This window comes from Vanacampus margaritifer, chromosome 1, assembly GCF_051991255.1.
Source record: "Vanacampus margaritifer isolate UIUO_Vmar chromosome 1, RoL_Vmar_1.0, whole genome shotgun sequence".
In the NCBI taxonomy this organism is placed as follows: domain Eukaryota; kingdom Metazoa; phylum Chordata; class Actinopteri; order Syngnathiformes; family Syngnathidae; genus Vanacampus; species Vanacampus margaritifer.
In genome coordinates, this window is record NC_135432.1 from 28736691 (window position 1) to 28758410 (window position 21720).

The following is a 21720-nucleotide window of genomic DNA, read 5'->3' on the forward strand; positions in this document are numbered from 1 at the left end:
CCAGACTGGTGAGTGTGACGGGGAGGAGCAAATAGAAAGAGCATTTCAGGAATATTCGTTGACTGTTTGGACATAATCATTCTTTTTTTATGTTCATTACCCTTTCAAAGCTCAAGATGTGAGAGCATTGGTGAATGCTTGAAGGTGCAAAAAATGACATGTTACCATTTGGCAAGAGCTTTATTTTGTGACTTCAGGAAACTGTGAGTTTATGGAGCAAGCAGTAAAACCACTAGAAGTTTATGCACTCAGCTAAGAAGTATTTGATGTTAGATCCCACAACCTTTTGTAAGCCACAGGTTCCCCAATCTTCATAGCGCAAATCCTCCAAATTTGTAGCATGTATTGTCAAGACGTCATCGTTTACATTCAGATAACAAATGTTAGGAAAGAACACATAAGACATGAATGCAATAAAGCAAAAACAAAAAAATCGAATGTAATTATTATTATTGTTATTATTATTGCTCCTCTTCGCATGTAGGGTAGGAGACAGGGAGGCTTTACCTACCCTGCCTAAATGTCCCTGATCCAATGACATCCAGATGCTAAAGAAGGTGGCAGTAATGCACCAAAAGTAATTGCCAACCACCAAAATAAAGATACAGAAGAAGAAGAAGAAGAAGAAGATTGATTTGATTTGATTTTGAAAAAATACATTTATTTGCCGCTCTTATTTACATTATTTTCCTAAACACACAGGTCGGCAAAGAACAATTCAGAAGAAGAAGAAGACGACATCGCTAGTTTAACATGTGGCTTCTGCCACAACAAATATGTACTTTTTACAGCACAGAAAAATGCGCAGAGAAAGTAAAAACCCTGCCACAGTTTGGCTTTAGCCCTAGATGATAGCTAGCTAGCTCCCATGGTGTTCATTTACTTGCTAGGGAGCTAGCTAGCAGCTAGCCAGCTAGCTAGCATCAGGGGCTAAAGCCAAACTGTGGCAGGGTTTTTACTTTCTGGACCTGGATTTGCCACCTCTGGCAATAACCAACCAGGATTCTACCTTTGGCCACAATATGATGCAGTATTCTAGTTAAGGTAAGCCATTTTAAACTAAAAAAGAAAAACTTTTCCATAGTTAGAAGCAGAGTTTTTGAATCCAACCCTAACTAATTCGTTACCGTCAACTCAATTAGGGAATGCAGATTTTAGGTATGAGTCCAAGCTCTACTTGGTCTTGTTTTTTTGTAAAATAAATTTCCCCCCAAAATGTGACTGATACACCAAAACGTCTTGTAAGTTTCTTTTTTTGAATGGTGTGACGTATATAGTCTGAAAATACGAAATGGTAATAATTAATTTTCACCTGTCTTTGGTTTTGTCTTAATTTCATAACGTGTGTTTTGGCTGAGCAGTTTCCAGTCATTTGTCATTTGTTTTTAATCTTTGTCCAATCAGATTTCAGCTTCGTGTTGCCATGCAAATATTATTTGTCCAATGTTTTCAGAATCTTGAATGCTTGCGCTTGGCCACACACACCATTGAAATCACTTTCTTTTTTTAACCAATCAGATTTTACAGTCACTGCTCTGTGCGTTTACAAATCTTCAGAGTGAAAATGACATTTTTAAGTCATCTAATTGGGTTAGCTATGTACAGTTTATTCCTTTGATTGGTTGAAATGTACGCGTAAAATGTGTACCAAATACTGTACAGTATTGATTTACAGGGGAGGACGTGATTACAAATAAATCGTCGAGGCATGCTTTTCAAGAAAAAATTTCATTTATACAGCTAACTCAGCCAACACTAGTCCAGAAATGTATTTTTGGGTCCCTTTTAGAGCAGCATGTGAGTAGAATAGTTACTTACGCAGACGGGAGCACGTAAAGGAAGTCTGCTCCTTCTACACCAGCATCCTTGGAGAATATGAAGTATTCTAAAGTTTTTAATTTGATAAATATTGATCGGAAACTCCTACAGGTATATTGTTGTGTATAGGTTTGGAGTGGCTTGGAGATGATGTTAGAAGGATGAAGGTAACTGTTTCTTTTTTTGTTATAAAAATAATGGTATTCGTCCTCAAATATGGCAAATGTCTCTGTCTCTTCTTTAACGCCACACATAGTGATATACCGGTAGCTATTTTTGTCATTATTGTGCCATATAATTAAGTGGCTTAAGTCACTTCCATTCACGCTCAAGTTCCATATTTGAAACTCACCGCCTGCCACTACTCGGCATATTTAAATAAATGAACAAGTATTCATAATTACATTTACTCTGAAGGACAATTTAGAGTCTTCGCTAAACCGAACGTGCATGTTTTTGGAACGTGGGAGGCCGGAACAGGAAGGCTGGAGCTGACATTCACAGAACTTTCAAAGTACAACTAACACAGAGTTGCGTTGGTCCAAAAAGGAGTAGGAATAAGTAACACTTTAATTAAATCTTGCCCCTGCTTAACATAAAAAATTAAAGAGTTTACAATCTCCTCAACGCTCTAAAACAAATAGATCATTTTCTCAAATTGGTAAACCAGCCTATGCTAAAAGGTTAAAGTAAAAATGTATGGTTTAACGAGAACTCGTTTCAAGAGGTTGCATATGGTCTGCATGTGTGTGTGTTTGTGTGTGTGTTTTATGTGTGGAAAGAGACGATTGAATTACAAAATGATCAAAGAGCACACTTTGATGTAAGACCCTCAATGTTGCGCTGGAAGCTTGACTGGAAGTTGTGGCCTCTTTGATTGATTCCAGTTGTTTCACAGTTGGCTCCCTGTTTGGGACTTATCAGTTAAAGCAATGGTGGGCATAAATGATTTATTAACTGTGTATTTTTATTTTATTGACAGAAAATCCATTTGCCAATGAATGAAAAAATAATGCAAAAGTAAATAGAAAATTATTAAATACATTTTATTTTACCAAGTTTGGGGGGAGGGGTGCCTTAATTGATTCAACCTATATTACATTAATCTTTATATTAAAAAAATTCTGTGGACGAATTAAAGGACGGTGTGGACCATATTTTGCCCGCAAGCCATACTTTGCGCACCACCAGGCTCAAGGCCGATAAACTCTACCGATTGGATGCTATAGTGTTTACCTCAGTGGGCAATGTTGACAAGGTAAAAAGTTAGACAGCGTTTAAGGTAACAGATTTGATGATTCTGTGCACACGCCAGGATTTAGATGTTCACTGTGTCCTCAGAAAATCACACGGTTCGACTGGGCAGGGAGGACAATCATAGTATTTAAGCTGCCGGAGACTTTAACATTGTGACTGTCAATGGAAATGTCATTTCAGATCACTCGACGTCACACGGAATTCCAGGCCTGTGATGTGCAATTCAACACAGTGACAAGCGCCGTAGTGGAACCGTCACACTTCAACGCCCCAAAAGATGAAGACGTGAGATTAGAGCAAATTTGGGAATACATTAGCTCAGTGATATTCTCCAAGTGTGTAAACAGGCTCTCTGTACTTGCACATGAAAAAAAATCACTGTTTAAGTACTTTTCAGTTGTTAACTTTGAAGTTCACTGTATTCTCTGATTAATATTGCATTTGTGGAATATGAATTCAGCAGAAAAATCCACCTTTTTATGTCCATCTCAGCGGGCTGCCATTTTGCCACTTGCTGTCGACTGAAAATGACATCACAGTTGCTCAGGCAATGAACACCAATCATGGTGTATCATCTGAAACTGATACATGATTGGTTGTTACCTGAGCAAGTGGCAAAATGGCAGCGATGGATAAAAATGGATGGATTTTTCTACTGAATTCATATTCCACAAATCTATCTATCTATCTATCTATCTATCTATCTATCTATCTATCTATCTATCTATCTATCTATCTATCTATCTATCTATCTATCTATCTATCTATCTATCTATCTATCGCTCTGTCCTTCTCTCGCTCTTTCTCTGTCTCTCTCTCTATCTATCCATCTATCTATCTATCAATCTATCTATCTATCTATCTATCTATCTATCTATCTATCTATCTATCTATCTATCTATCTATCTATCTATCTATCTATCTATCTATCGCTCTGTCCTCTCTCTCTCTTTCTCTCTATCTATCTATCTATCTATCTATCTATCTATCTATCTATCTATCTATCTATCTATCTATCTATCTATCTATCTATCTATCTCCTGCTCTGTCCTCTCTCTCTCTCTCTCTCTATCTATCTATCTATCTATCTATCTATCTATCTATCTATCTATCTATCTATCTATCTATCTATCGCTCTGTCCTTCTCTCGCTCTTTCTCTGTCTCTCTCTCTGTCTATCTATCTATCTATCTATCTATCTATCTATCTATCTATCTATCTATCTATCTATCTATCTATCTATCTATCTATCTATCTATCTATCTATCTATCTATCTATCTATCTATCGCTCTGTCCTCTCTCTCTCTCTTTCTCTCTATCTATCCATCTATCTATCTATCTATCTATCTATCTATCTATCTATCTCCTGCTCTGTCCTCTCTCTCTCTCTCTCTCTCTCTCTCTCTCTATCTATCTATCTATCTCCTGCTCTGTCATCTATCTATCTATCTATCTATCTATCTCCTGCTCTGTCCTCTCTCTCTCTCTCTCTCTCTCTCTCTCTCTATCTATCTATCTATCTCCTGCTCTGTCATCTATCTATCTATCTATCTATCTATCTATCTATCTATCTCTTGCTCTGTCCTCTCTCTCTCTCTCTTTCTCTCTATCTATCCATCTATCTATCTATCTATCTATCTATTGTTGACATTGTTAACATTTTTACTGTTTTATTTTACATTTTACCTGTTTTGCATTTCATTATAGCTGTGTTGATGTAGGTGTAATTATGTTGACCTAATATAACCTGATGAGTAATGCTTTTGACATTCTTGCTATCTTTTCTACTGTTTTCTCAGACATGAGAAAGTTAATATGTTTTGTTTGGTTATCTAAGAAGTCTACTTCCTGTTTGTCAGAAATCCGGTTTTCTGACAAACAGGAACTAGACTTCTTAGATAAACAAACGAAACATATTCAATATCAACACATCTATAATGAAATGGAAAACAGGTAAAATGTAAAATAAAACAGTAAAAATGTCAACAATAGATAGATAGATAGATAGATAGATAGATAGATAGATAGATAGATAGATAGATAGATAGATAGATAGATAGATAGATAGATAGATAGATAGATAGATAGATAGATAGATAGAATTGTTGACATTGTTAAAATTTTTACTGTATTATTTTACATTTTACCTGTTTTTCATTTCATTATAGATGTGTTGATGTAGGTGTAATTATGTTAACCTGAACCTGAAATCCGGTTTTCTGACGAACAGGAACTAGACTTCTTAGATAAACAAACGAAACATATTAACTTTCTCATGTCTGAGAAAACAGTAGAAAAGATAGCAAGAATGTCAAAAGCATTACTCATCAGGTTATATTGGGTCAACATAATTACACCTACATCAACACAGCTATAATGAAATGCAAAACAGGTAAAATGTAAAATGTTAACAATGTCAACAATTCTATCTATCTATCTATCTATCTATCTATCTATCTATCTATCTATCTATCTATCTATCTATCTATCTATCTATCTATCTATCTATCTATCTATCTATCTATCTATCTATCTATCTATCTATCTATATATCTATCTATCTATCTATCTATCTATCCATTTACATCGAAAAAGGATGCTACTTTTGTTATTGTGTGTTGTCGAGACAGCTCACGGGTCAACTCAGACCATATGAGCCCTCTTTGTTGTTGTCAAAAAGTTTCGCAACACAAAAGCCGATGGCCGTTTAAATTCAACCACAGCCTGAGATCACATTCAGGTCATCTCAGCAGAAGGAATAAGGGATTTTTGAGAAGCAGACAATGTTTGTATGCATGGCTTGCACTTGCTGAGACACTCCACCAAGAAATCTGACCAAGTATGCGACGGACTGATGCTGCCAAATGGCAAAACACCTTTCGCCACCAATAACCAGCCTGCCTCACTCTGTCTGTAGAATCACATGGGCAGAAATGTGATTGCTTTCAAACTGCGGTAGATGATGGGACAGTTCCTGGGACATTTGTTCAGGTGGCAGCAACATGAGATGGATAAACAAATGGGTCGGGATTGTTCACTCACGTCAATGCTGTGATGACCGACTGTTTGACACCAGTGAAGATGATCTTGAGCATTTTGCAGATTAGTGGCAGAAGTAGCACCTCTGCCACCACTGGGCTAATTTAGTTTACTGGTAGTCAATTTTGTCCATTTCTCTTTTAACAGCAATGCACTAAACCATTATAAACTGTACTTGGGCAGAGATTCTTTCAAGTGCCACTACCGTAAGCCTGAGTACCACTGGTGGTCCTAGTACAACACTTTTGAGAATCCCTGTTCTAAGACAACTAGAACAGTCCATTTGTGATCAATTCAATGACTAGATTCCTAAGGCATTAGATTGAATTAATCACTCTAAGGCTTCGAATGTTACTAGTCACCATTTGTGTGGTTATTTGTTGCTAGGCAGAATTTATTACATTTTATTTATTTAGAACCCTGAACCCTGGGCTGTATTTGGTAGGCAACTTCCCCACTTCATGTACTGATTAGGGTCACAAGTGAGCTAAAGGCTACCGCAGAAGACTTGGGGCAAGAGCCAGGGTGTGCTATTATTTATTCATTTGTTGACATTATGGATGACAATAATTATTTGGAAGTTTGTTTATATTGGAAAAAATCTTTTTCCATATAGTTGATCCCCCCACCCCCCTTTTTTTTTCAAATGTGGCCAGACATTAAAAACAGTGAACCGCAGCTTGGGGCTCCACAAAATAATTATCAATTAAATAATGATTATAAGGTAGTTATGACTGTGTTGGGTTGTGTCATATATTTATATTTTTCTTTATAAAGGCTCTCTACTTCCCCAACTTCTGTATCTTGTCTGCATTTGGGTACTAAACTTTAATATTGTAATACCATGCCTTTATCTTGTAAAAATCTGACTGAAGAAAAATCTGACTTTATTCTAAGCAATATAACTTTTTTTTCTCTATAAGAAATTATTAATTCGTTATCATAACATTGCGGCTTCTTTCTAAGAAAATAGTCAAGATACAGGTACGGCCGGGTACAGATAACAGTTATGTTGAATTGGTATTAGGATTAGGAAAAATGTCTCTGCGCTCTTTGTGAACCCGTTTTAAAGTAAAGCTCAAACTCACTCGAAACGTCTCCAACAAGTTGTATTTGTCTTTTCTTTTCAACGGTTGCGTCACCGAGAGCAATCGAACTGCAGATGGCGTCGTGACACAGTCCAGTATGAGCATGAGCGTCACTGCAGTAGTGTGTATGCAGAAAACACTATGAATGGGAGACGACCAGGATGGACCTCTTCATTATGTGTTTCTACATCTGAATTATTTTTCTTTCTTTTCTTTCTTTTTTAAAATTATTATTATTTGTTCGATTTTCGCAGTATTCCTATAATTTCCCAGCAATCACACACGAGAATATCATATCATTCGGGAAATCTTGAGGACTTCTATATTCCCATTCCCCAAAATCCTCGAATTAGTTCCCAAATTACGAGTTATACATATTTACATCATCTCGCCACATTTTGACCAATACTACAGCATTTCAACTTCACAATGTTAAGCACATTCAGGTTCACTAATGCATTCATTTTACATTCTTAACTCCTCCTTCCACATGTTTGACTGATTCCAACCATGAATGGATGGCAATTGGGGATTGTTTCAGAAAATAGATAGTGTACTCGTGTAAACATACTAGAGTGGCTTCATTGGTTTTCATCCCTGTTTTGTATGTAGTTGGCAACCTGCATAGTCACGATGAGTGTTCCTAAAACGGCTGTGATGTATTTTTAACACATCGTGGGAAAGGAAGTGTCAATGCCCCTCCACACGTGATCACAATAGATACGTGATCAAATACTGCACAGGAGACCTCAGCCCCACAGGTCCCTGCCTCTCTGCACCGCTTCTCTGCACGTAGATCATTATTGAGTCCAAAAACCTTTAGAAACTACATTTCCCACGATTCAGCGGAAATATACTCGCTCCCGAAGCAGCATTGTCAAGCGGGTTGGTCCGTTACCGCGATACGTCAGCGCATCCGCCATTTCGGATGTGCCAGTTGTCCTCCATAAATGCAACTCAGTGGACCAATCTAAAGCGACAACCTAAAATAAAGTGCACAAAGTTAATGTATCTCATTAACCCCTTTCATAGAAACACTTGCATACTGTATTCGGGAAATGGATAGGCACCAAAAACAATGTATGTGTCTTTTTAAATTTATTCCTTATGTTAGAATATGTATGTAGGTCTTTTGCTAAAAAAAAAATTCCACTAGTGTTTACAGCTACCGTTTTAATGATTAACCAAATCCTGAAATGTAGATGTTACGTGACGTGTTTTTTTCTGAATAATTAGTTGCTACTTACGTTTATTTAACTCATCAATTTATATAAATTTAGCTCATGACAACCACTTGAGTACTCTTCTGACTTTTTCTCAGCCCTTTATTTTTGGGAAACCTATAGAATGAGAAAAGCTAAGCAACTCACAACAGTCAGAGCACTGTACTTCAGGGCAGTTTAGTGATGAAAGACTTTTTTATTTGTCATGGAAAAAAATAGGCATGAGGAAAAATTTGAGGGATGTTGAAAAAAACCCTCACAAGATTTCCTGAATGAGCTAAGCGTTTCCGTTGTGAAATATGGGAGGATGAGTTAAGATTGGCAAAAGTTGAATAGTAAATGAGGGTAATAATTTGGTAAGCATAATTAAAAAAAAAACTCGTCACAGAATAATTAGGCATCCTCACTTAGACACATCCAATATGGCGGCGACGTCGACGTGTGATGCATTGCTAAAGGCTGTATTCTATGTAAATGCGTCTAGGTCTCTATCAGCTCACGTTCGTTACTCGCGCATCTTCTGTTTCCTACATGGCGAACGTGCGCCCCATCTCGCAGTCGCGTACCGCGTGACCGGACTCCAGCCAATGGCGTGGCTCCGCAGTTCTGTTCTGCGACGCCTGGGACCATTTATCATCGAGCCTGGTACGTCACGAGCGCCTTGCCCTCGACTGCCTGCCTGCACGATAGAGCCACAGACAGCACCGTCCTTGCACACAGTTAGGCCGGAAAGGTAACTTCAAAATCCTTTCGACGGCGTCTTTTGGTGTTCACATCACAGCCGCTATGATTCAAGTGTCAGATTCCCGCTTGTGTATATTATGTTTGTCTTTCTGCGCGTTAACGTTATTTAGCTTTTCTTCCTCGTAAAGGCGAAATTAAAGTGTTGCCCTTGACCAATGAATGTCGATTCGAGGACTGTATGTCTGGATTTTGTTAATGGTCCTCAGTGGACACCGTGGTGGAGTAGTTTGTAGCCTGGCGACTATTTTTAAAACGACGCCGTCAGCTGGCGGGGAAGCCGCCCACCCCCAACGTATTTTTTTTTTCTGCGGTGGGTGTCAGAAACGGGCGTCATGTTGCAAACTTCCCGCAGTCTCTTCTACATGTTGCGGAACGTCTGTAATGCAAAACATGAGAGCGTTTCGGACACTTTTAGAGGCAACACCAGTTGCTTGCCGCATACATGGCGGCCGGGGGGCGTGTCGACCAAAACCATTAATGCAGTATTACTGACTGTACCCAAAGTCTGTCTCTTAGTTTCGTTGATGCTTTATATTAAGCGCAAATTTTAAAAATACATGCGCCCTTTGGGTGTCACGTTTATGTTGCGATCTTAAAAGCGACTTACTCACGAATCTGAATGCCCTGCAAATGTTGTGTCAGATTAATTTTGTCGAGCTTTTTATGCAGGGAAATATGGTATGGATGCTGCATGATTCATAAATCTGATGCATAAATGATTTATTTGTGGCTGCCATTTTGTACTCCCATCTTGTTATGCGTCCTGCAATGGTCATGCAGTAAACAAGGGAGCGACATGCATTGGGATCTCAAGACACTATTGGGAAAAACGTTATTAGAGGTGCCTTGACGGTAGGATGAATGAATGTACCGGTAGTATGCAAAGTCTTCAAAGTACACGTGTGTTCTCTCTTTAATTTGTAGCAATTGCCAGAATGAGACTCATTCCCTTCCCTATTTAGGTGTTAATGTTTTGTAGTGGCTTGTTGTTTGAAATTTGGATCTGTCATTTTTGTTTGAGTTGAATCAAAATTTTGTCGATTAAAAAATGGTTGTGGAAGCAGAAAGGGTGAGCTGCACAATTAATCTTCCATAATATCAATATTGGGGTCCTAGTTGATTACTTTGAACAAAATCCAGGGTATTTGATAAACTGCAAACCAGAGCACAGCATAAAAAGAGACTGCTTAATATGAGTGAGCAGAGAGGGTGTGCTGGTTTGTCACTGGTTAAAATCAATGACAAATCAATAATGGCCCAGTGAACCCCTTGGCCAAATCTGGTTCTGTGACCTCCATTATTTGCATTTGCAAGGATAACCACGTCAAAGTTAGATTAAACCGTGCCTCTGGTCTCAGTACCGTATCAATGTAAATATACCAACCCTATTGACGTTTTGTCCCATTTTGCATTTTTTCGTGTGTGTTTAGAATTTCACAAATATTTTGCAACCTCCTTTTTGGGTATCAGACTAAGCATATTTATTTAGCTAAGCCACACCTCTACATGACTCATACATCTGCCTCTCTGAGTAGACTCCTCTCAGTGCTGACACACAGCACACATGGTAATGTATAGACGTAGAGAATAAAATCATTTTTGTGTTTTTTAACTTGTAACTTGTAATGATTTAACTGGGTGTGTGTGAGTACAAGATGACCAAGGGCGCATGTGTTTGTGCTGACCTCTCAACCTGTTGATGTGTATACAGATCCAACTCAACCATGTCTATCCTGAAGATCCACGCTCGTGAAATTTTTGACTCCCGTGGCAACCCCACCGTGGAGGTTGACCTGTACACCAAGAAAGGTACTGTAACGCTTGAAATTGTTCATGTCACATCATCATTATATCAGCTAGGTAGCTAACTGCAGTGATTAGCTATGTTTTGTATGTACATGTTCAAATGACATGTTTTTGTGATGTTAAAAAATGACACCAAGGTAAATTTATTTCAAATCTTTTTCCACCATTGATTTGAACTGTAACCTGTTCATTCAAGAAATCTTTGTTAAAAGGGAAGTAAAAAAATAAATAAAATAAACTGAGCTAATGTGGGTGCACAAGTGTGCTCATCCTCATTAAATTGAGATGTGGTTGTGTTTAGAATTGCCCAATCACATTCAAACCCACGTTAAATTGGAGTCAGCACATTCTTGCCACCGTTTGAAGTGGCTCTGATCGACCCCAAATAAAGTTCAGCTGTTCTATGAGGTCTTACCTGATGATATTTTGAGCTTACCTCTTGTTATTAACTCATTTACTGCCATTGACGGTTATAGACTTAAAAAAATCATTTTAACTATTTCTAACAGTTTAACATTTTTTTTCTACTTTTGTTAACAATAGTATGGAAACCTAGACATTTTTTTAAATTGTACATTTACAACAGAGATAAAAATGTGTTATTAATCGTGAGTTAACTATTGAAGTCATGCGATTAATTATGATTAAAACATTTAATTAATACATTTTAACTTTTATTTAATTAAATTTTTTAATTGTAATAATCGCATGACTTCACTAGTTAACTCACGATTAATCACAAATTTTATATCTGTTCTAAATGTACAATAAAAAAAATCTAGGTTTTTATACTCTTGTTAACAAGTGGGGAAAAAAATGTTATACTAATAGAAATAGTTCAAATTAATTTTGGACGTTTATAGCCGTCAATGGCAGTGAATGAGTTAATGTTTTAATATTAACTTTGTTTGCTTGTATACTTACCTACTTATATTTATTACAATTAATTTTATTTTGTATTCTTTTCTTTCACTTGTCTCTACTGCAAGACTGATTTATATTCCATGTACAGCACTTTGTTGGCAGCAACCAATGGATGTTTTAAAGTGCTTTATAAATAAAGTTGAATTGAGGTATGTCGATAATATACAGTAACAATATATGGGATCAGTGAAAAAGTAAGTCAAATATCAATCCAAAAGGATGTGTAAAGTGCATTGTTTATTAGAACTTAGTGACAATCATCAACAATAACACACTTTGCAATAAAAAAACAAAAACAAAATTCAACTCTCACTGTACTGCAACTCTGCTTTAGTGATAAATAATTTTATGCTCCAATAGAAGTTGTTATGTTTGTGTGACTGCGTGCTTCTGTTAATCGTATTACTGTGTGTCGTTCTACAAATTGTCCGTGCTGTTTGTCTTGACTGATTAAAATAAAAGTTTGTCACTCACTTATGAACGTTGTAGCGTGAGGACTCAGGATTCCCAGCGATGTCAACTGTGTAGGCCTGGATCGAAGTTTGGCGTTTGGTGGCTCCCATTACAAGACGTTGCTTTGCATCACTTTTTTTAACCGACAAAAAGAAAGCGGCATGACGTGCTCACTGCTCGGTCATTGGGCCGGTGATCGAACACGCGCTGCTCGCTAACTCGGAAGTAGATTTGTCTGATACGCGTCTCCAGGGCGCGACCCCCCCCCCCACCCCACCCCACCAATCCCGATTGTCATAGGCTGGCTTTAGCTGTCAATCAAAGCCAAACTTGAAAGGAGGTACGCCATGCTTTACTTGAAACAGAATGCGAAAGTTTACGTGACTGATAGGAAGAATAGATGGTTGGCGAGGCCTCTTAAAACAGCTAGGGCGGGCACCGCCCCCCCAATGCCCGCCCATGGCAACGGGTCCGAATTTACAGTAATTGAAGAAGGGGAAACTTATAGAAATCCCTTTCTTAGGCATTAGTCATATAATAAAGAAAACTTCCCTTTTAATGATCAATTTACACATTAAATTTTGACTCATGTGTATATCAATGATTAACTTATTCACTGCCATTGACGCCTATAAACGTCAAAAATTCATTTTAACTGTTTCTATTAGTTTAACATTTTTCCACTTTTGTTAAGAGTATGAAAACCTAGACATTTAAAAAAAAAAAAAAATCATAAAAAAAAAGATTATTAAAAATTAGGGGCGTCAGGCGATTAATTTTTTTTATTGTAATTAATCGCATAGTTAAAATGATTTTTGGACGTCTATAGCCGTCAATGGCAGTGAATGAGTTCAAGATGTACTTTAAATATGCATTGGAGAAAAGTCTGAGCTGCTTAATTTTACCTTTGCAGTTGGTCAATATTACTTTCTAGCAATTACCCTTCACAGTTGCCAGTTTCAGGCCCTCTTGGTGAGCTCATATGTTGAGCATGTGCAAATAGCTCATGTAATAATATCACCATGGCCTCACAGTACCGTGTCACTGTAATGATTCCTCTCTTCGAGCAGAGTTACAGTAGCTCGTATGCGCTAGCCAAACAGGTGAGGTGAATATTTGGTTCAAGGCAGCAATGTCATATAATTGATTATGGTAAGGTGATTGCAGCCGAGGGGTGACAGGATGATAATGCTGAGCAGGTGGAACTTTTTGGCTAGAATGCTACTTGTATTGAGGGCTGAAACAAAAGACTCTGCTCAATGAAGCCGTGGGAATGTCAATGAGGCAACCTGAATGACCACTGACATGGAAGGCCCTGTTAAATACGTGGCTCGCAGCTTTGTTTTCCTTCTCATTTGGATAGAATGGCTGCCAAGTGCTCCCCGTTTACTTTAAATGGCTTTCCTTCCCTTTTTGAACTGTTAGGAGATTCCCTTTCAAGGCAACCGGGTCTGAGTTGCTATCCTCGCTCGCAGCTCAGATGACGGCATGTCTATCATATAAGCAGCCTCTCTAATGTACACACGGCTGTGCATGTTGACGCTGTGATTGCGTTTCAGCAGTTCTGTTAAGATGGAAAGGACTATCTGGATTAAAGGTATATACACATTATTTCCCAAAGCTGCACTCTTGGCCCGCATGGCCGACATGCCCCCTCCTCCACAAGCATTCAATTCCCCCTCATGTCGGTCCACTGGGCAAACTGAATAGATTGACATGCTTTCACAGATGGACTGCACATGCTCAGTTGATCCCTCGCCTGGCCCTGTTGCATAACAGCGCAATGCAGCACTGCCAGCACAATTCTCCCTTTACATGGTCCATTTGTCTCTGCAGGGGAAACGGGCACCATGTTGAGCCTCTCCAAAGAAGAGTGACTGAAATATACTTAATTCGTTAACATGTTGTCAAGATTTCCTCATTCACCACAAGTATCACGTGTCACTTATGCATTGGAAAGGATGGATCTTTTAAGCGTATGAGGCTTAAGTTATTAATGAAATGCAATTTAATGTGTATTAACTCCACCCTCATTTCCAGGCAGTCGTTTTGGGCATGACACAGCACTTTTTTTTTTATTAACTAAAAAAAATGTCCCCTTCATTGCCCAGGTCTTTTCAGAGCCGCAGTGCCCAGCGGTGCTTCCACGGGCATCTATGAGGCGCTGGAGCTCCGCGACAATGACAAAACTCGCTACATGGGAAAAGGTAAAAAAATAAAATCTATTGAAATTCTATCAACCCTCTCCACATTCATACGTTATGACCCTTTTTACGCCAAGTCTTCTATCTCCATCTTCCTCCTGTTAGGAGTCAAAAGAGCAGTAAAATATGTTAATGAATTCTTGGGCCCTGCGTTGTGTAACCAGGTAAACAAAAGTGTGGAATAAAAGTTGTAACTAACATATCGCTAAGCGCGGGAAGCATGAAGAATGGATTTTCCCTTTGAAACTAACCTTGGCAGGAACTAACAGATGTTCACATATCAATGGAGACTGCAGTGTAGAAGGTTAGCGTTTTCAACATGCCAATAGTGGAAGGAAACCACACAAGAGTTAAGTATTGCACTTTTGGTGACACTGAATTTGGCAATGCCCGCAATCTATCCTTGTCGTGCCAGTAAGGTGACGCAAGTTGCTTTCACATAAAATGGCGTCGACAAGAAAATCAGGATATATCACCCCAAATACATCATCTGCCTATAAATGATGTCATATTAGGAATCGGGAAAATATCAAAATACCATGTCACTGTTTTTTTTTATTTATTTATTTTTTAAAGATTACGTACGGTAAAACTGATTTTGAAGACTCGTGCTGTGTAACTATAAAGTAGAGTTTCAGCCGTACATGTACAATGTTATTCAGTACGGAGGATTTTCTGTGGCCCGGCTTCTTTGTTTTTATTGTTCAAACTACTGCAAGATCGGCATGTTCCGTGATGGTCTTCCTCCCCTGCTCTGCATGGTCTTCCTCAGCCTGGGTCAGTTATGGTCTGCTTGTCCTTTGCAGGTGTCTCAAAAGCTGTTGAGCATATCAATAAAACAATTGCACCTGCACTGGTTAGCAAGGTAGGACCATTTATTGTCTGACTCGTATTACCGCACACCACATCCTCAATAATGATTCCTTACATGGATGACAGCGTTGCTCCAATCTACGCGTTAGGCGGAATGACAGATGTGTTGTATTAACAAATTGATTTTAAGTTTTGAAAGTTTAATCCTGACATGCTGTGATTTATCTGAGTTTGTGTGTTCTGCCACATAGATTAGGAATTAACACGACTTCTCAATTTTGCAATGTCACCTTTTAATGTACCCTAATGTGTTGATTTGGAATTCAGGATGTGAATGTCACGGAGCAGGAGAAGATTGACAAGCTGATGCTGGACATGGACGGAACAGAAAACAAGTGTAAGATGCGCAGATTCTGCACGCCGCACATCCGAGCCTGCTCGGGAATAAATGATTGAATTATGCGTGTTTATCTCATTGCAGCTAAATTTGGTGCTAATGCCATCCTGGGCGTGTCCCTGGCTGTGTGCAAGGCTGGTGCCGCTGAGAAAGGCGTGCCGCTCTATCGCCACATTGCTAACCTGGCCGGCAACCCTGAAGTCATCCTCCCTGTGCCTGTGAGCTAACAGCGACTAAAGTCAAGAACGAGCAAAATGCAATGCAGTCCGCTGTGGCGCACTGGTTGGGAACAACTGCAAAGTCATGTCACCATTTCGTTCCCCTTTTAGGCTTTCAACGTCATCAATGGTGGCTCCCACGCTGGCAACAAGCTGGCCATGCAGGAGTTCATGATCCTGCCCGTGGGCGCCAGCAGCTTCACGGAGGCCATGCGCATCGGCGCCGAAGTCTACCATAATCTGAAGAACGTCATCAAGGAGAAATACGGCAAGGATGCCACCAATGTAGGGGACGAGGGAGGCTTCGCACCTAATATTCTGGAGAACAAGGAAGGTGAGAGGAAATGGAAAACATTCAAAGGGAGCAACGTGGTTTATTTTTCACTCTCCCGCCAACTTATGGTTGCTAAATAAAGAGCTCGACTTGAGTCTCTTACTCGTAGCGGCAAAATGGCAACCACCCCAGTCTAAACATATTAGCCATTTATCAATGTTTTTCAATGTTCTACCAAAGCTCTGGAGCTGCTCAAGAATGCCATTGGCAAGGCGGGCTACACTGACAAGATCGTCATCGGCATGGATGTGGCCGCCTCTGAGTTCTACAAGGGTGGCAAGTACGACCTGGATTTCAAGTCTCCCGATAACCCCAGCCGCTACATCTCCTCCGACAAGCTGGCTGACCTCTACAGGAGCTTCGTTAAAGACTACCCTGGTGGGTCAAGTTCATTTATATAGCCCTTAATCACACAGGTGTCTCAAAGGGCTTCACATGCCCACAGGTAACAAATATTAACGACATCCCTTGATTGAATCACAAGAGGGCAAGGAAAAACTTTTTCTTTTTAAAACATCAGGGGGAAAATAAGAAACCTTGAGAAGGGACCGCAAATGTGGTAATCCCCCTTCCAGGATGATCAGGCTGCAATGGATGCCGAATAGTACTAAACGATATTAAATAGAATAGTGCAAAAGTCCATTTAAGAAGTTGAAGCACTGCAAGAAGACATTGTCAGGGAAGCCAAACCCAGCCGGTAGGTTAGGGCAGCTATCTCCATGGCAGCAACTTCGAGGTGATTGCTACACAGATTTTCTTTCAATGTAATATTATTGATAACTGGATAACTTCTTGTAAATGGTAAAATACTACTACTAATAATTTTATTTTTTATTAAATAATTAATACAATTAAAACATCCATCCATCCATTTTCTGAACCGTTTATTCCTCACAACGGTCATAGGGGTGCTGGAGCCTATCCCCAAAAAGCTGTCTTCGGGCATTAGGTGAGGTACAACCTCAATTGGTTGCCAGCCAATCACAGGGCACATATAGACAAACAGCCATCCACACTCACAATCACACCTAGGGATGATTTAGACCCTTATGCATGTCTTTCGGAATGTGGGAGGAAACCGGAGAAAACCCACACACTCCACCAGTCAGCCACTGTGCCGCCCACAATTCAAACATAAGTAAGAATTTTATTCTTAAAATTAACTTGTATATCAAGTGGTTTATAATTATTAAAAACGTTTCACATTTGTATTTTATTAACAAATTCATTATAGTAAATAAAGTAAGCAATATATAATAAACAATAGGGGTGTGAATTGCCTAGTACCTGGCAATTCGATTCGTATCACGATTCATAGGTCACGATTCGATTTGATACAGATTAATCCCGATACAAATCTATAAATTGATTATCACGATTTTCTTTTTTAAACTCTTAATTTAGAAAATACAAATCAGTAAACTTGTACAAGTACACTGTAAATTTTGTATGATTTTTTTTAAATCTGAAAATTCAGGTTGCAGTCTGAACAGCACTGAAATCAAATATTATGGCTTAATGTTCCATTAATATAACATTCTTCCATGCTTCATGTGTGAATCCTAACCCTAAGTAATACGTTTTGTTGAATATTTCCATAAAAATTCGATTCGAATTGCCCGATTTTTTTCTAACACCCCTAATAAACAATATAAAATAATAAACCGTAAGATTGTACATCACATAATGAAGTGGGTGATTTTATTTATATTAAATATGAAAAATAAAATAACTTGCATATTTACTAATAAAGTGGTTAATTATAATTATAAATATTAAATTAAAACAAATAAATTATTTTATTAAAATAAGCTTATATCTTATGTAGACACTGTATTTTTTTCTTTTCTCAAACCTAATCTACGAATGACCCGTGTCCGTTTCCAAAATCCAATATAACTCTCGATCACAAAAGTTTGCCCATCCCTGTACTAATCATGGCCTCCTGACCTCCCTCAGTCGTGTCCATCGAGGACCCCTTCGACCAGGATGACTGGGAAGCATGGAGCAAATTTACAGCCAGCACCAGCATCCAGGTGGTGGGCGACGACCTCACCGTCACCAACCCCAAGCGCATCGCCAAGGGCGTGGCCGAAAAGTCCTGCAACTGCCTGCTGCTCAAAGTCAACCAGATCGGCTCAGTCACTGAATCTCTGCAGGCGTACGTGTTCACACTGCACTCAAGTCCCTCAAACCTTAGTTGGAAACAAAGCTCATGTTGTGTGTTTTTTTCTCCTTCTTCTTCTAATAGCTGCAAGTTGGCCCAGAGCAATGGCTGGGGTGTGATGGTCAGTCATCGCTCTGGAGAGACCGAGGACACCTTCATCGCGGACCTAGTTGTCGGTCTCTGCACTGGACAGGTACTGTGACCTATACTAATAACAAACTATGAACCCAAAGCAATTGAATGTCATTGCAAAACTCTTCTTACAACATTACCCTGAAAATTTAATTTTAGGGAAAAAAATATACACTCAAAGTGCAAGTAAATCAAGGGTTAAAGTTCTCCGTTGCCAGGATGGATTTCCGTCATTCAGTGTTGCTTAACATTGCAAAGCCACTTGCCACACTCTCTCAAACCCTCTTTATGCTCTCAAACCGTTTTTCATGCCACAGAGAAATGTTGAAGATGTTCCAAATTTGCGCTGACTGCGCTCTTTGACAGACGAAAATGTCATTGCGCGGAGTTGCATGCACACCATTGTATGGTTGTTGCTGTCACAATAAAAGCTGTCCTGAGAGCTGTAATATGTGTACGCTTTTATTTTGTAGGTGCCGCGGGAAGTGTTATTCGTGATGCGCGGAAGGGGAGAGTGCAGATGCTATTTGGTATTTGCCGGGTTTACTTTTCAACTAACGTGGGTTCATCTCATCTGGGTTGGTAAACATCAACAGGCATGAAAATCACGCACCTTTCGGCGAAGTACGCCGTTTAGAAAAATGTGACCTAAATCTTGAAGTCCTGTGTGTGTGTGTGTGTTTTCTTGACGTCACGCATCATTGTGCGTGTGAAGCTGCAAATATTGCATACATAAGCTAACTTTCTCCCCCATTTCACAAGTTATACCAACAACAACTTAATATTTTTCTATTTATCTTTAACTTAATATTTATATATCTTATGAATAAAGTCTATCTGTCTGTAAATATATACTGTATGTATGCATTATAAAAATATGCATTTCAATTGGTGTCTATTACTATTTGCATTCCTTATCCTATGCAAATAGCAGTCCACTGTATTGTAGTGAATACATTTTTATTATGTCCTTATTAGCATATTTATCAATTGGTTTAAACCAAAAGTCATACATATTACTCAAATTGCATTGCTTTACTATTATGGTAGTTGGATTACATTACTAACTACATTTTTTTAACAGGCAACTAGAAACTCATAATACATTTTAAAAGTAACCCAACTCATAGCATAATATGACCATGTATAGATTATTATTCATTGATACTGTCATTTAATTTAGTTTGACTTATTTTTTTTTTATCAAATGGGTGCGTTTAACAATTAAATACTGCACTTTTTTTCTCCCAAGAGTACATGTATACTTCTCACCTTTTTCCTCCCTGACCCATTTTCATCCCGGTAATGCACAAGATTAGACTACTTTTTGTTTGTTTGTTTTAATCACCGCACTAGGTCGCCCCTCTTGTTCTTGACACCCACTGTTTACTTTAATGCATCCATTGCACTGTTTTCTGCCTTTATATTTTGCGTTTGGATAAGATACACACTTTTCATGTACAATATTTTAAAAGAATCCATGTGCGCCTCATTGCACTGCAAAATTTGACCACAGTCATTTTAAGAAAAAAAGGTTTTCAGTCAAATGATTTTTTTAATTAATTTTTTTGCTTTAACCCATGAAGTAAATGAACATGCTCCAAAGACTTTCCTTAACTTCCACTCAGAGCTCGGGTTAAACTTAGCTCCACCCGACATGCAAAGCTTGCCTGACAGTGGAGACGTACTGTATTACTTCAAAATACTTCTGTGGGCTATTATTGTATAACTGTACTTTCCTGTTTAGACCTGGTTTTGGCACCATCTCGTGGCATGTTTGGGTATTTCAGAGCATAAAAAAATCATGAATATGTGAGGTTTTTCAGCAAATGGCTCAGGATAGTATCTGCAGGGAAAAAAACACATCATGAACTGCTTATATTCAGGGTGATTGCTTTACTATTTGAACACCCGCGGCCCTGGTTGCTGCCATGCATTTTAAGACTAGAATGCAAACTGTCAGTTACACCCGCCGCTGCAATGATATAATAGAACGTCACATGTATTTTTCCAGATCAAGACCGGCGCACCTTGCCGATCTGAGCGCCTGGCCAAGTACAACCAGCTGCTCAGGTAAGTCAGCCTAAAAAAATACAGGGGGAGGGGCGTAGAACGCGTTGTCGTCCATTTTGACAAAATGTCCTCACGCACGCTCAGGATTGAAGAGGAGCTCGGCGACAAGGCCCGTTTCGCCGGACAGAACTTCAGACACCCCATCTGAGCGGCACCTTCATCCTCAGGCCTCTGCGTGTTCATCACTCATAATCGGCATAATGAAACGCCACGCAAAGTCCCTGCCGTGTCCAAATGTGTGGCCTTCGGCATGGTGAAGCATCAAGCACCTCTTCAAAGTATACGCTTTAGCTCCTGAAAAAAGAATAATACTAATAATAATCCCTTCTGTGTCTATCTGTGTCTGAGGCCGCCGTGTAGCTTCTTGTGAGTTAGTGAATCTTGGTGCTCTACTGAGTATTTCAGCTACTGTAAACTTTAGTAATGTCTCGAGCAGTGGAAACGAGTATTGTGTGCAATGTGTCTCATTCGACAAAAGTCTTGTGTTGCTGTAAGCGTTGGCAGAAATATATAATAAAAATATAGTTTGAAATGGTACTTCATGATGTGCTCTTTTTTTGTGTGTGTGCATATTTCTGTTGCTTTTTGCACACCATTACCCAATGTATGTTTTTGCAGGCAGGCTAGCCGAGCGATTCCACAAGTAAAAATTCCTCTCAGAACATAAAAGTAAAATGTGAAGTTGTGCATCTCCTCTCTTGTGACTGCTGGTGTCAGTGTGACATGTTTGATGTAATCAGAGTATCACTGGGAGGCAGAAACATGAGTGCAGCGCTCCCTCTCGGGGATGCCATTTCTGCCTCTTTTCAAGGTTCAGGAGTCGTCGTTCTTTTAGTGGTAAGCTTTACCAGGATAAACAGGTCTATTCTCAAGCAGAATGGCACCATGGGGGGTATCGTCGGCTGTGACTTTTCACTTGCTTTCACCTTATGTCAAACTTCCTCTTTGGTTCAGACGCAACCTAGGAAATGTTGTCATCGCAGACACAAACACAATAGATAAGTATTTGCTATAATGGACATTATTAGAC

General features: G+C 39.0%; 1 protein-coding gene across 2 annotated transcripts; it reads left to right on the forward strand.

The window, feature by feature from the left end:
- The first annotated feature begins 8989 nt into the window (after positions 1-8989).
- On the forward strand, positions 8990-21227 carry eno1a (enolase 1a, (alpha)). 2 transcript variants are annotated; one of them, XM_077545548.1, is made up of 12 exons: positions 8990-9158; positions 10881-10978; positions 14464-14559; positions 15363-15421; positions 15697-15766; positions 15851-15984; positions 16096-16318; positions 16499-16696; positions 18278-18479; positions 18570-18678; positions 20632-20690; positions 20775-21227. In XM_077545548.1, the coding sequence occupies exons 1-12, from the start codon at positions 9013-9015 to the stop codon at positions 20836-20838; spliced, it is 1458 nt and encodes a 485-aa protein (XP_077401674.1). In that variant the 5' UTR covers positions 8990-9012; the 3' UTR covers positions 20839-21227. The 2 variants fall into 2 exon arrangements, with proteins under 2 accessions (XP_077401674.1, XP_077401684.1); XM_077545558.1 differs by lacking the exon at positions 8990-9158 and adding an exon at positions 10701-10736.
- Positions 21228-21720: the final 493 nt, after the last annotated feature.

What these genes read in the sequence shown, in the direction of transcription:
- eno1a (XM_077545548.1), top strand. Translation starts at nt 9,013, where the DNA reads ATGGCGTGGCTCCGCAGTTCTGTTCTGCGACGCCTGGGACCATTTATC. An exon ending in GGACGGAACAGAAAACAAGT is followed by an intron (nt 15,767 to 15,850) that starts GTAAGATGCGCA and finishes ATCTCATTGCAG; the next exon opens with CTAAATTTGGTGCTAATGCC. An exon ending in AAGTCATCCTCCCTGTGCCT is followed by an intron (nt 15,985 to 16,095) that starts GTGAGCTAACAG and finishes TTCCCCTTTTAG; the next exon opens with GCTTTCAACGTCATCAATGG.